We start from the raw sequence: 15,000 nt of genomic DNA, 5'->3' as shown, positions 1-15,000 counted from the left end.
TATTGCCAACAATTACAAATAAATATCAATAGCAGTAAAAGTACTAGTCATAAACATGATAACATTGTTAATAATAATGATTATATAATGTTATGAATTCGGTTATCATTCATAGCAATGAAGTTATTCTGAAAGAAATTACGGGTAAAAACAGGAAATATGATGATGATGATAAGTACATACATGACTATTATAATAAGAGTTAATGGTTAATTGTTAATACAAACCGATGCACTAGACATCAAAGGTCATCTAACACTACAGAGAAATATATGAGTGAAAAAGGAAAAGAGGGGATAATTAATTATTAAAACCAATAAATATGCTAGACGTTAAAGGTCTTATAGCACTATATGGTGGTAGTATGGTAGCGTAAAGGGTCAACAGCGAGACTAAACGGGGTGATTACATCAGATGGAGGACAACTATGGGTCTGAGGAAAGAAAACAAGCTGTCATAAATAAAAGTAAGGGATTCTGTAAGGATGCCCAGCAGGCGTGGGTTGGGGAAGGGAGGTTAAGTAAGGAAAGAGAGAGGTACGGGCTGCCATTAAGCGTGGGCAGGACAACAGAATGCGAGGGAACTTTTTAGCTGGACTAAAAAGAACACTCAAAAAAGATTTGTTGATATTGGAAGGGGATCATATGTGGGGAAAAAAAAGAAACGATTCACCCTCACGATTCCCTATGACGGGTGAGGATTAGACAATTAACCAGGAGAATACAGTGTTCCTGGCTCCTCTAAGGCCGTTTAGGACAGACACAAATCCAGCCTTCCATCCTTTCAACACGGCTCTCACGTCTCAGGAAGCGAACAGGGGAAGGGGAGGAAGAAAAGACGTGCAAAATTGGTTGACCCAAGGACTGAGGGCCAAGATAGGGGAGATCCCCAGCATCGGGCCACAAGCCCCCCCCCCCCCCCGTCTCCTGTGCCTCCACCCGACGATGACAAAGGCCGTGAGGGTTATTATAACAGTAATGCTCTTGTTATCAGCATCGTTACTGTAATAGTTTTAATCATGTTTATCATTGTTATCATTTTCAATATTATTATCATTATTATTGTTGTTATAATAATAATAATAATAATAATAATAATTATTATTATTATTATTATTATTATTATTATTATTATTATTATTATCATTATTATTATTATTATTATTATTATTATTATTATTATTATTATTATTATTAGAAATAGTAGTAGAAGCAAAATTATTTTCATTAGTAGCAGTATCATTATTATCATTATTTCATATATATTACTATTATCATTATCATCATTATTATAATCATCACAATATCGAATATCAGTTTTACTAATACTGTAATCACTAAAGTTATTACTGTTAATATTATTATCATACTTATTACAACCATCAACATATTTTTTTTTATGTACTGTTTAAAGTGCCTTTGCGTTTGACACAGTCTTGCCTGTGGATAGCCCTTATACCCTCTCACTCTATATCATAATTTGGAAAGTGGGAATTCTTATTATTGCCGTTGCTGTCACCATCATCAAAATTTCCATTACTGTCATGATGTAACAAATAATCTTTATAGAAATGTTATTAATTATAATGGCAAGAATGATAACAGTAATTGTCAATAATATTAATAATAATGATAATAATAGTAATAATAATAATAATAATAATAATAATAATAATAATAATAATGATAATAATAATAATAATAATAATAATAATAATAATAATAATAACGATATCAATTATAACGCAGTATCAGCGAATCACACAATTCGTGACATTTCCGACAAGGAACGCTGCGCAACTTCTGGCGACATCTGGCGACTGATATTTCGCTTGTCATCGATGTCGTCATTATGACGTCACAGCGGAGATTTGATGTCCGAAAACTGAAACACAAACAATCTAATATTATGAGTAATCTTTTAAGGCGTGTCTGTAGCGATCGGTTAACGGTGAAGATGATGATAGTTAAAAATATGATTATGATAGTATATAGTGCTAGCCATGATAATGATAATAATGATGATAATAATAACAATAATGATAACTACCGTAATGATAATGATAGCAGTGACAATAATTAGAATAATGGTAATGGCATTATTTCATCAGCATCGTTATTACATCATGGCTCAACATAATTATGATGATTATACATAATTATGATAATGCATGGAACTGCAATCAGGCTATAACAGAGAACATCCACCCACGGGATTATGGGTAATTGCACTGTACTTTTCCGGACGAGCTGTTGCTGCTGTTGCTGAACCGCGTTTTTTTCTCACAGAATTGCAGTAATTTTAAACCTCAGACGTTTGACCAAAAAAATCAGATTTTTTTTCTCTCTTGTTATATATATATATATATATATATATATATATATATATATATATATATATATATATATATTATAATATATATATATATATATATATATATATAATAATATATATATATATATATATATATATATATATATTAAATATATTATATATATATATATATATATATATATATATATATATATATATATATATATATATATATATATATATATATATATATGTGATAAATAATAATTGCATCTCAACATGTGGGCATAATACCACCTGCAGGTGTTGTCGCCCGGGGCTTGTGGTTCCTCTCCTGACCAGGCCGTAATCCATCTCTGTCCTTTCTCTGCTGTAGATGAGGAAGGGAGTTGTGGGATATCAAAAAGCAAAACGGCAAATCTCAAGCAAGCAAGCAAGCAAGCAAGGCGATCTTAGTGAACTGAACTGAGCCTGCCTCTGAAGCAGCGACATCTAAGAAGCATGTCCTCCGCCCCCGCTCTTGCAAGGTGCCTATCCTGATACCACGTTTTCTTGATTCACTTCTCTGCTATAACAATATAGCCTTATATGTTGCATATGCTCATACCACGCTAGGTTATTGGACAGAACTGCTTCTTCCCAGAAATGAAAGCGAAGCGTGAATGCCGGTCAGGTGGACTTTGCTGAAGCTCACAGTGTAAACGGAGCGAGACGAAAACGTACTCCTTTGAGCCCTGAGAGCCAATGCCAAATCGTTTGTTGCACCAGTGTCCTTGCAGCCAAATATCTTGCACAAAATGGCTAACCGAATGCTTACTTACCAGTCTTCCCACTGGTTTGTTGCACCAGTGTCCTTGCAGCCAAATATCTTGCACAAAATGGCTAACCGAATGCTTACTTACCAGTCTTCCCACTGGCAAGTAAATGCGACATTATGTTAGATGCAAACGAGAAACAATAATTGTAATCTTGTACCTTCGTGTCTAAATGGCATACTTTAACATCCTTTCCATGCGAAACACTTCTTCAGATTTTTCGGTTCAAGAGAAAAAGTATGATTTGAAGGATATGAACATTCTCTCTCTCTCTCTCTCTCTCTCTCTCTCTCTCTCTCTCTCTCTCTCTCTCTCTCTCTCTCTCTCTCTCTCTCTCTCCCTTATTCGTCCTCTTCCTCTCTCTCCCACTCTCTCTCTCTCTCTCTCTCTCTCTCTCTCTCTCTTTCCCTCCCTCCCTCCCTCCCTCCCTCCCTCCCTCCCTCCCTTCCTCTCTGTCTGCAATGACCTAATAATAACCACACGTTTTTACCATTTTCCTATTGAAGACTGATACAGAAGGACTCGTGCTCTCCCTGTCACATGTCGATGTGGAGGTGCCCGTCAGTATTGTTGCTTTTGTGATTATTAGTGTTGTTTTGTTACCGTTGTTGTTATTGCTGTTGTTAATGTTATCATTATTGTTGTTATTACTATTGTTAATGTTATCATTATTGTTGTTATTATTATTGTTATTATTGTTATTGTTATTATCATTATCATGATCATTATCACTATCAGTGTCATTATTATCATTATCATTATCATTATCATTATCATTATCATTATTATCATTATCATTATTATTATTATTATTATTATTATTATTATATTATTATTATTATTATAATCATTATCATTATCATTATCATTATCATTATCATTATCATTATCATTATCATTATCATTATTATTATTATTATCATCATCATCATCATCATCATCATCATCATCATCATCATCATCATCATCATTATTATTATTATTATTATTATTATTATTGTAATTGTTATTATTATTATTGTTATTGTAATTGTTATTATTATTATTATTATTATTGTTATTATTACTATTATTATCAACATTGTTATAACTATTATTATCAATATTATTAGTATTATAATTATCTTTATTGCCTTTGCTGTTAACCATATTATCATCATCATTATTATTATTACTACTTTTATTATTACAAGTAGTATTATTGTTATTATTACCATTATTATCATAATCACTATCTTCATATTCATTAGTATTATCAATATTATCATTAACATTATTATTATTATCATTATATTCATTATTATCATTCTCCTCCTCATCATCATTATTATATCATTATCATCATTGTTAATATCATTATCATTTTTATTAATATCCTTATCATTTTTATTAATATCATTATCATTATAATTATCGATCCTATTACCACCATCATTACCATCATAATCGTTATCATCATCATTATTATGAAGATGTTAACTCATACCATAATGATAACTATCAATAAAAGGTAAATTAATATCACTGATTTAAGTAATTGCTAATGGAGAAGTGAAACGTGATTTAAAGTCTGGAAACCTTTCATCTGTTAAAAAAAAATCATAAAATGATTTACACGCTTGTCCTTCGAAACCATATTTGGAGGAAAAAAAAGTTTAATGAGGGAGAAAATTGCTGGAAATCACTAGTTGTGAAGCAACGATTTTCATATTATCTATATATTACTTTATATGTTTTATTATATCGTTGAATAGTGGATATATTTAGTATATAAGATGATATATATATTTCATTCTACCAGTCTATTTTATATATATATATATATATATATATATATATATATATATATATATATATATGTGTGTGTGTGTGTGTGTGTGTGTGTGTGTGTGTGTGTGTGTGTGTGTGTGTGTGTGTGTGTGTGTGTGTGTGTGTGTGTGTGTGAGTGTGTGTGTGTGTGTGGTGTGTGAGAGAGAGAGAGAGAGAGAGAGAGAGAGAGAGAGAGAGAGAGAGAGAGAGAGAGAGAGAGAGAGAGAGAGAGAGAGAGAGAGAGAGAGAGAGAGAGAGAGAGAGAGAGAGAGAGAGAGAGAGAGAGAGAGAGAGAGAGAGAGAGAAAGATTGGATATGCAAATTCTTCGGCAGCTTCACAGTATGAAAGAGTAAAAGATATTTTGATAGTGGTACATTTTTTCTTTTTTTTCCCCGAGGTGAAAATCCAGGTGGTTATAATTACGTGAAAACACTGACATTATTCGGATGTATATTCAGCCAATCACCATTAATTCTCAAGAGCATTTCTTCGATTAAAAAAGAGAAAAGAGAGAGAAAGAGAAAGAAAGAGAGAGAGAGAGAGAGAGAGAGAGAGAGAGAGAGAGAGAGAGAGAGAGAGAGAGAGAGAGAGAGAGAGAGAGAGAGAGAGAGAGTGGGGAACGTGAGAGAGGGTGTGTTTGATTTTAAGAATCCGTTAAGTAAAGGTCACGCGATGGAAATAAGTAATGTTGGTTTAAATATCATTACACAAATTTCACGAAAAGCTTGTTATTAAAAAAAGAAAAAGAAAAAGAAAAAGAAAAGGTTATGCGTTTAAAATTATGGTTTATATATATCTAAATTATGATACTGTTTGCTTCTGAAGCGGATACATGCGTTTATGTATGTGTGTTTATGTTTATGTATTATGTGCATGTGTGTCGGGGCTGGCGTTAGCGCGCACTTTAAGACATGGAGGAATTCTACATTCCTGACAAATATTAACCATAAACATATATAAATATCAGAATAAGGATTGGAAAAAGATACAGAAAAAAATAAAATCATTTATTAAGTATTCCTAAGATGATAATCAGCACCATCTTAACATCTCTTGTTCAACGGCACAAAATATATTGTAAATTCGTTACTAAAACTTATACCGGATTATCAGAGCAAGCATTCTCTCAACACAGCACATGTAATATAGTATGGATGAAGGTACACATCTGAATAATGAAGATGATCCCTTAAGATTAAAAACATATCAATATAAGGAACAGTTTTCAATATTAATTTATGAGATATGACTACAAACTATAAAAAAGTGGGTTTTACCATAGAAAATCCAATTATTAGTTTACAATATATAATATTTTCAATATAGCTAACAATCTGAAGAATTATTTACATACCAGTACTTCTCTGTCACATATATTAACTTAAATCACGGAAAAATCATCTGGTCCTAAGTAAATATACAAAAATATACTTATGATTGTGAACACAATTAATATACGAAAATATCTATATACTGACGCTATAACACAGTGCTTATAGAATGTGTTATTGTCATGGGAGCGCACGGTTGACAGCAACATATAACTGACAAGGGTTACCCGTTGCTACAGCGTGTGTATGTGGTCCCTGGAGTTTCGTGTGTGTGTTTTTTGTGTGAATAACAATTCATTGGCGTCTATTTCTTTTTTTTTTTGTACTGGCACCATTCATAAAAGGGCATAGCTAGACAATCTTTGTCATTCCGTATACCCTCTTTTGTTAAACAGGAACAGAGAATCAAAATGAAAAATAAATACTTCAAGAAAATCTGTCCAAGAAAGTCACCGCTGCATGTTATAAAAAGATATCTGAATATGGAATGTAAATATGTCGAATTAAAATGTGCACCAACGTTTGGCAATAGGTCTGCAGTTACTACCATATCTTGACGTAAATGAAATTCGACGGACGTTCTAATATCTTAGTACAAATAATGCGAAAAATGCCCCATTGTTATAAAACCATCAGGTATGAAAAAAAAAAAAATCCCCTCGCATAAAAAGGGCACAAAAATCAGCTTTGCAGACATTTTCAGATAAAAATAAAGGGAACGCATTAAAAAAAAAGAACTGGAATGTATAAAAAAAACAGAGCAACGGCATCTGTAGCGCTGGCCTCCCTCACGACAAGTCCGCCGCCGGGTTGTCGATGCCGCTCAGCTCCTTCACCTCCTTCGGGTCCTTGACGGGCACGGTGTCCGCGACAGCGTTGGCGTGGCCCATCTCCGGTCCCGCCGCGGGGGGTTTGTACAGCCACCACGCCAGGAAGAAGGTAATTGTCGACAGCGCTTTGCCGATGATTGATATGCCCATCATATATCTGGAAAAAAAAGGGACAGAATCTGAATGCCTGAGCTAGCTTTTAGTGACGAATTTGTTCCGCGAATGGTGAAAGCACGTTATCGTAATAATGCATCTATTACGAAATGTTCGGCATTTCACATATTCATAAATTAGATTCTTGATCTAGTTTACTGTTGTTACTAGATAAGATCAATGCCACTTCAAAGATTTTAATATGTGTTTTAACTACGAAATGCAAATTTTGTTCCCGGTTAATGTTCGAAGTTATGTGATACTTAACTTAATTCTCGATTTTAATGATCGATCTGGCAATGGAGAGAATCCCTAGCCACAGCTTCCATCTTTTTCCCTACACATCTAACTACAAAATGAAACAGGTAAAAATCAGGACACTTGCTTCCACCCCCTTTCACTACCTGCTCATGTAGAAGTTATCGTAGCTCCTGCAGGCTCCCGTGGTGCCACAGGTCGTCTGCCACAGCGTGCAGGTGTTGTCGATGAGCGCCCCGAAGAGGATAGGGCCCGGGATGGTGCCGAGGAGCCGCACCACGATCCACTGCAGGCCCAGGGCGAAGGACCGGTGGCTGTCCGGCACGCACCTGCAGGAGGCGAGGAAATGCTCAGTTGCTTGTGAGCGAATTTCACTGCTTCTTTTAAGCTTTGGTTTCATCAGTTTTCAAGACACACCAGCGGGCGTGTTTCTCATTCGCCTCCGCGCGGACTTTTCATAATGGTATTCTCTAAATTTAAGTAATTACTGGTATATATTAAAGATTTCTATACAAACACACTATCCCCTTAGCTTTGCTTAATAATTGAAAACAGTAATTTCACAATCAAATAACAATAACATCAGCATTAGTAATGACAACTGTAATGATAGAACAGTAATAGAAAATAATACTACTAATAAAATAATAATAGTAATGATAATAATAACAACAACAACAGCAACAAAACAACAACAATAATAATAATGATAATAATAATAATAATGAATAATAGTAATGATAACAATAAATACTACTAATAATGATAATAATGGTAATTATAATAATAATAATAATAATAATAATAATAATAATAATAATAATAATAATAATAATAATAATAGCAATAGTAATAGTAAAACAACAATAATAATAATAACAATAATAATAACAATAATAATAATAATAACAATAATAATAACAATAATAATAATAATAATAACCATAATAATAACAATAATAATAATAATGCCTGGTGGTGCCCAGCGCAGGCAGGCGGCCGAGAGCTCACCTGAGCGTCGCGGACACCGCCGGCAGACTGATGACGAAGGTGAGCAGCATCACGACGAAGAAGATGACGAGGAAGACGAGCATGAGAGAGCAGGTGGACGGGCACTTCTCCCTGATGGCGGAGTCGACGGCCAGCCTCACGTCGGCGCCGACGCCCACGGGCGTTGTGGCGGGCGGGAGAGTCAGGGAAGGCAGCGAGGCCACGCACCTACATCCCGTGTACACCTGCCGGAAGCAAGTCGTTCGTTAGTGCTGGGTGAAGGAGGATTAAGGTGTGTGTGTGGGGCGAAGAAATCACGGTGGAAATATATACTCGGTTCATTTTTATCTCTATAAATATACAGGAAAAGTCATAACTCTGGAGAAATGGACAGGTTCCATGCACACTCGCGCATTAGGAGTCCCAGAAACTGTGCGATCCATCCAATACGCCTTGAGAAAAGAAATCCGTGACTCATGCAAAGGCAGCCCTTGAACTCATTCACAAATCCTTCCTTTCAAAATATTCCGAGTAAACCGCAAGAGGCGAGTCATGCACTCACTTTCAGGCCATCTGCTCCCTTCTCCATGCCCGAGCAGCCTGCATGGCACGGGGAGAAATACATGACGTTGTTGTTGCCACACACGGGATCATAGGGTACGTCCTTGCAATTGCACTCGCTGTTGCAGAAGGCCGTCAGGTTTGGCGTGCTCGGTGTTATGGTCCTGAAAAAAATGATGTTATTATAATGCCATTTCCTTTATCTTACATGATCTTTACTTTGCCATTTTATCTATCTATTTATATATCTATCTAACTATCTATCTATCTATCTATCTATCTATCTATCTATCTATCTATCTATCTATCTATCTATCTATCTATCTATCTATCTATCTATATTTTTTATTATTATTATTATTTTTTTTTTACTCCAAGCGATCGTGTGCTTCCTTTTAATCAACAATTTCATTAGTTTTCAATACACGTCGCTGTAAATTCACAAACCAAACAGACGCAGCGCAACCCTCTCCGATCTCGCCTTTCCGAGTCGCTCACCTGTTGTCATACTCGACGCTGACTCCGGCGAACTCGGTGTTCGGACAAGACATGACGAAGGTGAGGCAGGCGAGGACGCAGAAGAAGGAGAACACGATGCAGAACTTGAGGATGCCCGAACACCGCAGCTGCAGCTTCTTGATGAGCCACCCCCCGAGGAAGGTACCGCCGCCGCCCGCTGGCACCACCACGAAACCTGACGGAGGCGAGGCAGGGAAGGGTGTCATTTTTTTTTTGTTTTTTTGGTCTGTCTATTTCCTGTCTATTGGTCGATTCATTCTTTTCATTTTGTGTGTCTGCTCCTCTCCCTCCCTCCCTCGAATATATATTTTTTACTCTGTCATGCAATATATTTTCTTCTGTCAGCCCAAATAGTCATCTCCCCTTTCATTTTTTTCTCGTTCATTTATTTTTCCTTCTCTGCCCAGCTAGTCATCTATCCATCTACCAGTCTCACTTTCGTAATCTACGTCTTGTTTTCATCGACCAATCACATTATCTTCCTTTATTTATTTATTAAGTTTCATCTTGTTTGTTCACATTTCCCTCTCTCGCAAACATTATTATTATTTTTCCACATCAACCAAGCATCTCGGTATCCCTCTGTCTATCTATCTTTTTGTCTGCCAGTCTCTCTCTCTCTCCCTCCTCCATTTAGCAACCAATATCTCTCAATCAATCAATTGCCAATATCATTAGTGTTATCATGAACGGAATGATCAGATCGCCGTAGCCACCGCCGCAGCCAGCACTCACCCACGAGCAGCGCCGCGAAGCTCGCCGACATGCTGAACTGATTCTCCAGGAACTTGGGCATGAAGGTGGCGAAGCCGGCAAGCAGGATGCCCTCCGTAGCGCCCGCCAGGGACAGGAAGACAAAGGTCGGATTGAAAGTCAAGACCTTGACCGCCTTCGGAAGGTCACTCATTCGGCCGAAGCCCCTGGCGCTCCCCGACGTGTCGGGGGAACTGTACGCCTCCGACACGCGCTCCGCCTTGATGGCCTTCGCACCTGGCCAGGGAAATCAGCATCAAAATTATTGAATTTATCTTTGTAAAACGTATTGTGAAAATAGCGGGACAAATGCGAGTTGGAAATCCCATGTTTCTTAAAGAAAGAAAAAAATTGATCATATCTCTTATATGTGGATAGGAAAATCTACAAAATTTCAAATTAAGAAAGTAATCAAAGTAAAAAAAAGGAAAACTTTAACCACTGATCATTAAAAGCATAATGCAAAAACATAATCAGAGAACTCCAAGAATGGCCACTAACGAGATGTGGCCTCGCAGTGCCGACTCACCTGGCAGCTGCGCGGGGAAGGCCATGATGGGCCACGAGACGAGGATGGACAGGGCGCCCGACAGGAGGAAGCCGATCCACCAGCCGCCCAGCCACAGGTCGCTGTTCGCGCGCAGGCCCAGGCTGAACACAAAAACAGAGATGCAACAAAATGCGGCGATATATATGTATATTTAAAGACTAATGAAACCTATTCGAAAACCAACGTACGACTCTATTGGACACGTGACCACCAAGGAAGCTATTACCGACTGCGATTACGAGTGGCGGGAACCAAAGAAAGTCTTACTTGGTGGGGTCAACTTTGGGGGCGTCGATGTAGATCTTGAGGAACTGCCCCCCGAGCAGGTAGCCGAAGGCGGGGCCAATCACGGCCATGGCGTAGAAGATTCCTGTGGGAAGCCCGAAGAACAGGCGTCGTTAGTTTAATTCGAATGCCAGCTATCATTTACCTGTTCTGTTACGCTCTCACTCAAATCCCCTCTCTAATAAACAAAGGACCCTCAAGAAGGTAATATGCGCACCGAGGTACATGGACGACATCTTGACGGGCACCGACTCGTCCAGGTAGGTTATGCCCAGCGTGTAGAGCGGCGAGGCGCCCACGCCGTGAAGGAACTGGCCCAGCACGAAGATGTGGCGGTAAGACGACAGCCACTTCTCCACCATCACGCCGCAGCGAGACACTCTCTTCCCCTGCGGAGGAAACATACAAAAAGGGTTTTAATACAATTAAAAAGGAATTGGCGGGAGACATGTCAATATACAACCCTTCCAAAAATCAACAAGAGGAAAGCCTCACCTCGCGCAGGCACACGAGCAGCGAGGACGTGGAGGCGCTGGGGTCGTACGCGGGAGACCCGAAGTGCGGCAGCATGAACACGAAGGACCCGATGCCCATGATGAACACGCCCCAGCCCAGCCAGCGCGGCTTCGAGCTTCCGACTCTGGAGCCCAGGTACGAGACGGGGATCGAGCACAGCACGGAGGCGATGTCGTACGCGCCGGCGATCAGACCTGCGAGAAGGGGGAGGGAGGTTACGATATGGCTAGAGGTCGTGCTCTGTTCTATAAGACCCCATGTTCAGGGTCACTGCACAGTGCACAGTACAAACTCGGTTTACGAACGTCAAACGCCGCTGGGCATACACCGTAAAATTAGCTATTAGTTAATTTACTCCCGTTCTGCCGCGGTTTCATTGAGGGCGACATAAGGTACAGGCTCTGAAGACCTGCTATTAGCGCCTCTCCTACACAATCAAACTAGTCCCGAGATCGTGCGTGGATTTTTAAAAAGCGACTGTATTCATATAATACTTGCGCGGGCCACGCGTTTCACAAACTAGTTTATACTGTGCACTTGGACGTCTTAATTGAACAGGTATGGGACCAGATTTTATAGAAAGCGTGAGAGGGATGAACAGGAAGAGAGAGAGAGAGAAAGAGAGAGAAGGAGAGAGAGAAAGAGAAGGAGAGAGAGAAGGAGAGAGAGAGGAGAGGAGAGAGAGAGAAGGAGAGAGAGAGAGAGAGGAGAGGAGAGGAGAGAGAGGAGAGGAGAGGAGAGGAGAGGAGAGGAGAGGAGAGGAGAGGAGAGGAGAGGAGAGGAGAGGAGAGGAGAGGAGAGAGAGAGAGAGAGAGAGAGAGAGAGAGAGAGAGAGGAGAGAGAAGGAGAGAGAAGAGAGAGAGAGAAGAGAGAGAGGAGGAGAGAGAGGTGGGGGAGAGCGGGGGGAGGCTGAGAGAGGGGGAGGGGAGAGCAAGTTTTATATAATAGTTCAGTGCATTATAGAAAGTGTGTTTATTTACAGACCTTCTCTTTTTAAACTGTATAAATAATCCATGACAACTGAATTTACCTTGAACTATTGTTAGATATGGTAGTAGGCGTGTCTATCGTAGATATGACGGTGAGTTGAGAATCACCAACAATGATTACCTAAACAACTACTCCCTTGGTGAAGGATCATGGATCAGCCACCCCAGTGTAAAGACCCAGTCAACTACAAGATGTCAACATGGTGCCAAGTAGTTTGTCAAACACCGCATCGGTAATGGCACGAATAAACAAAAATTGTTAGCACGGTATTATTGATCATACAAGTTACCTGTGTCTGTAGACCGAAGATCGAATCTCTTTTCTATAGTTGTGATACACACGTTTACAAAACCGTTGACCACCATGCCTGGAAGACACACGATAATATTTTATTTTATATATGAAATATGATATAATATAATGAAATATTTTATATATGAAATGTCTATCAAAAATACAATAACGCTGTTGGAAGAAAGAAAACGATATCTTCAGAAACTCATCTCGACTTTAAATAGAAAATTTAACATGTTTTCGAGAGAAAAACGTACCTTGCGCGGCGGCAGCCCAACACAGCCAGAACAGGACCCACTTGGCCGTGCGTGTTTTTTGCAACTTCTCAGGCCTTAGACACAGCCAGCCACACTCTCCCGTCTCGTCGTCGTCGGCGTCAGCTACCAGGTCTGCCCGCGAGGTGGCCACGTTCACCACGCCCATGCCCATCGCTCTGGTGTCAGGCTCGCTGTTCGTCGAACTCTGCGGAAGGAAGCGGCGTATGAGGGCGACTGCGACCTCGGGCAATGACGCTCCATTTGAGCGGCTCGTGATTCGCGGCGCTAACATCGCCCTTGGTAAGAATGGCAATCTGCTGGAAAATTAACAGGATCCCTGGAATCTGACTCTCGCATTCACCTTCAGGAACGCCGGCACGCCGTTGGGGTCGCTGAGGGAGCGCACGTCGACGGCGGGTAGGGCTGCCGGGGCCACGGCGCTCGACCTCAGGCCGTGCAGCAACCACGCCCCGCCGGAGCCCAGGAAGGCGCCGTTGCGCTGCGGGGACTTGGCGGCCAACGGGTCCCGCGCGACCCAGCCGTTCACCGGGTGGATGATGGACCCGGTGTTCGGCAGCGTGATGAACGTCGGGCTCACGCGGTCAATGGCGAAGCTACCGACAGGCTCAGCCGGCGAAGTCGGGGCAGCCGTCGGCGCGCCCAAGAGCAGGACGCTGGCCGAGAGGGGCTGGAAGGTGGGGCTGCAGGACAACACATCGTCTTCCTCTAAGCTCTTGTACTGCGGGAAGAGAGCACCTTCAGTGCTCACCATTTCGGAAGGAAAAATGGCAATGTTTATGTCCGAATAAATACTCGATCCACGTTTTCTGTTGAATCCCAATCCATTTTCCCCAAGCACTGAATAAGACGTCAAGGTGTCGACGTTGCTCGGGGCTGGTGTTGGGCAGGAAGGGTAGAGGGACCCCGAGGAAGCAGCAGACGGCGCGCGGGAGGGAGACGGCGGCCGCGACAGTGCTCGGCGACCTGGCGCTGAAGAGACGCTGGCGGCGTCGGGGGAGCGGAGCCCCGTGCGCCCGACCGAATTACGGTCTGGCGTCCTCATGGTTTCGCTATCTCGCGTGCTTTCAATCAACATTTGGGAACCAAAATGTACAGCAACAGATCTATTCCACTTCTGTTGCAATATTTGGAGTCATTGCAAAATCCATAAAATATACAGCATTCCAACAGCAGTTTAAACTCGAGCATTTAGTCTGTCTAAACGACATACCCTGAAAGCAATGCAAACAATTGTTTGGCAATTAAAACCATCTAGCAAGGTCACGTGCAAGTTAAATGCTATCAAGATATCGGGCTAGTCACCATGACCTTCTGTTATATCAAAGAAAGAATCGATATTGCACGGAGACGTTGCCGGGCGACAAAGGCCGGGCGCGAAGCCTCAGCGGGGATGGCTTCACGGGAGCCCCCCCCCACCCCCCGCTCATGGACGTGGGTTTTCATGGACTTTTTTCTAGTCCTTATTTTCATTCATTTCTTTTATAACTTATTTGTCATTTTCTTTCCTGTATCTTTGACATGTGTTACCGTAAAAAAATATTTTTTTTCTATACAAGGCATCCTTCCTTCGTATTTGCCTTCTTAAGTATCGCTTAACAAAATAGATAACATTAGTTTATTCATTATCATTCTACGAATACCCTTTTTCCCCTGTTAAAATAAAACGTGAGGAATAACACAATCTTTTCTTACGGATCTTGAATTCAAAATTGACATAAAATCAACCTAGAGTGAAGGTGAAAAAATAATTACTC

At 40.1% G+C, this 15,000-nt stretch overlaps 1 protein-coding gene across 2 annotated transcripts in view; it reads right to left on the bottom strand.

Annotated features, from left to right (window-relative positions):
- Positions 1-5,931: 5,931 nt before the first annotated feature.
- Positions 5,932-15,000, bottom strand: part of LOC119581163 (solute carrier organic anion transporter family member 4A1-like) — a 59,443-nt gene continuing 50,374 nt past the window's right edge. The window contains exons 1-13 of one of the 2 annotated variants that reach the window (XM_037929547.1): positions 13,587-14,382; positions 13,226-13,430; positions 12,964-13,041; positions 11,664-11,878; positions 11,386-11,557; positions 11,151-11,253; positions 10,863-10,984; positions 10,316-10,570; positions 9,560-9,755; positions 9,063-9,225; positions 8,522-8,745; positions 7,657-7,839; positions 5,932-7,256 (exon numbers count right to left, since the gene is read on the bottom strand). In XM_037929547.1, the coding sequence (XP_037785475.1) occupies positions 7,058-7,256; positions 7,657-7,839; positions 8,522-8,745; positions 9,063-9,225; positions 9,560-9,755; positions 10,316-10,570; positions 10,863-10,984; positions 11,151-11,253; positions 11,386-11,557; positions 11,664-11,878; positions 12,964-13,041; positions 13,226-13,430; positions 13,587-14,321 (2,850 nt within the window). In that variant the 5' untranslated portion in view covers positions 14,322-14,382 and the 3' untranslated portion in view covers positions 5,932-7,057. Of the gene's footprint in view, positions 7,257-7,656; positions 7,840-8,521; positions 8,746-9,062; positions 9,226-9,559; positions 9,756-10,315; positions 10,571-10,862; positions 10,985-11,150; positions 11,254-11,385; positions 11,558-11,663; positions 11,879-12,963; positions 13,042-13,225; positions 13,431-13,586; positions 14,383-15,000 lie in introns of those variants that run through there. The other variant, XM_037929546.1, reaches the window with a different exon arrangement.

This window comes from Penaeus monodon, chromosome 14, assembly GCF_015228065.2.
Source record: "Penaeus monodon isolate SGIC_2016 chromosome 14, NSTDA_Pmon_1, whole genome shotgun sequence".
In the NCBI taxonomy this organism is placed as follows: Eukaryota; Metazoa; Arthropoda; class Malacostraca; order Decapoda; family Penaeidae; genus Penaeus; species Penaeus monodon.
This window is presented reverse-complemented; position numbering and strand designations above follow the sequence as displayed.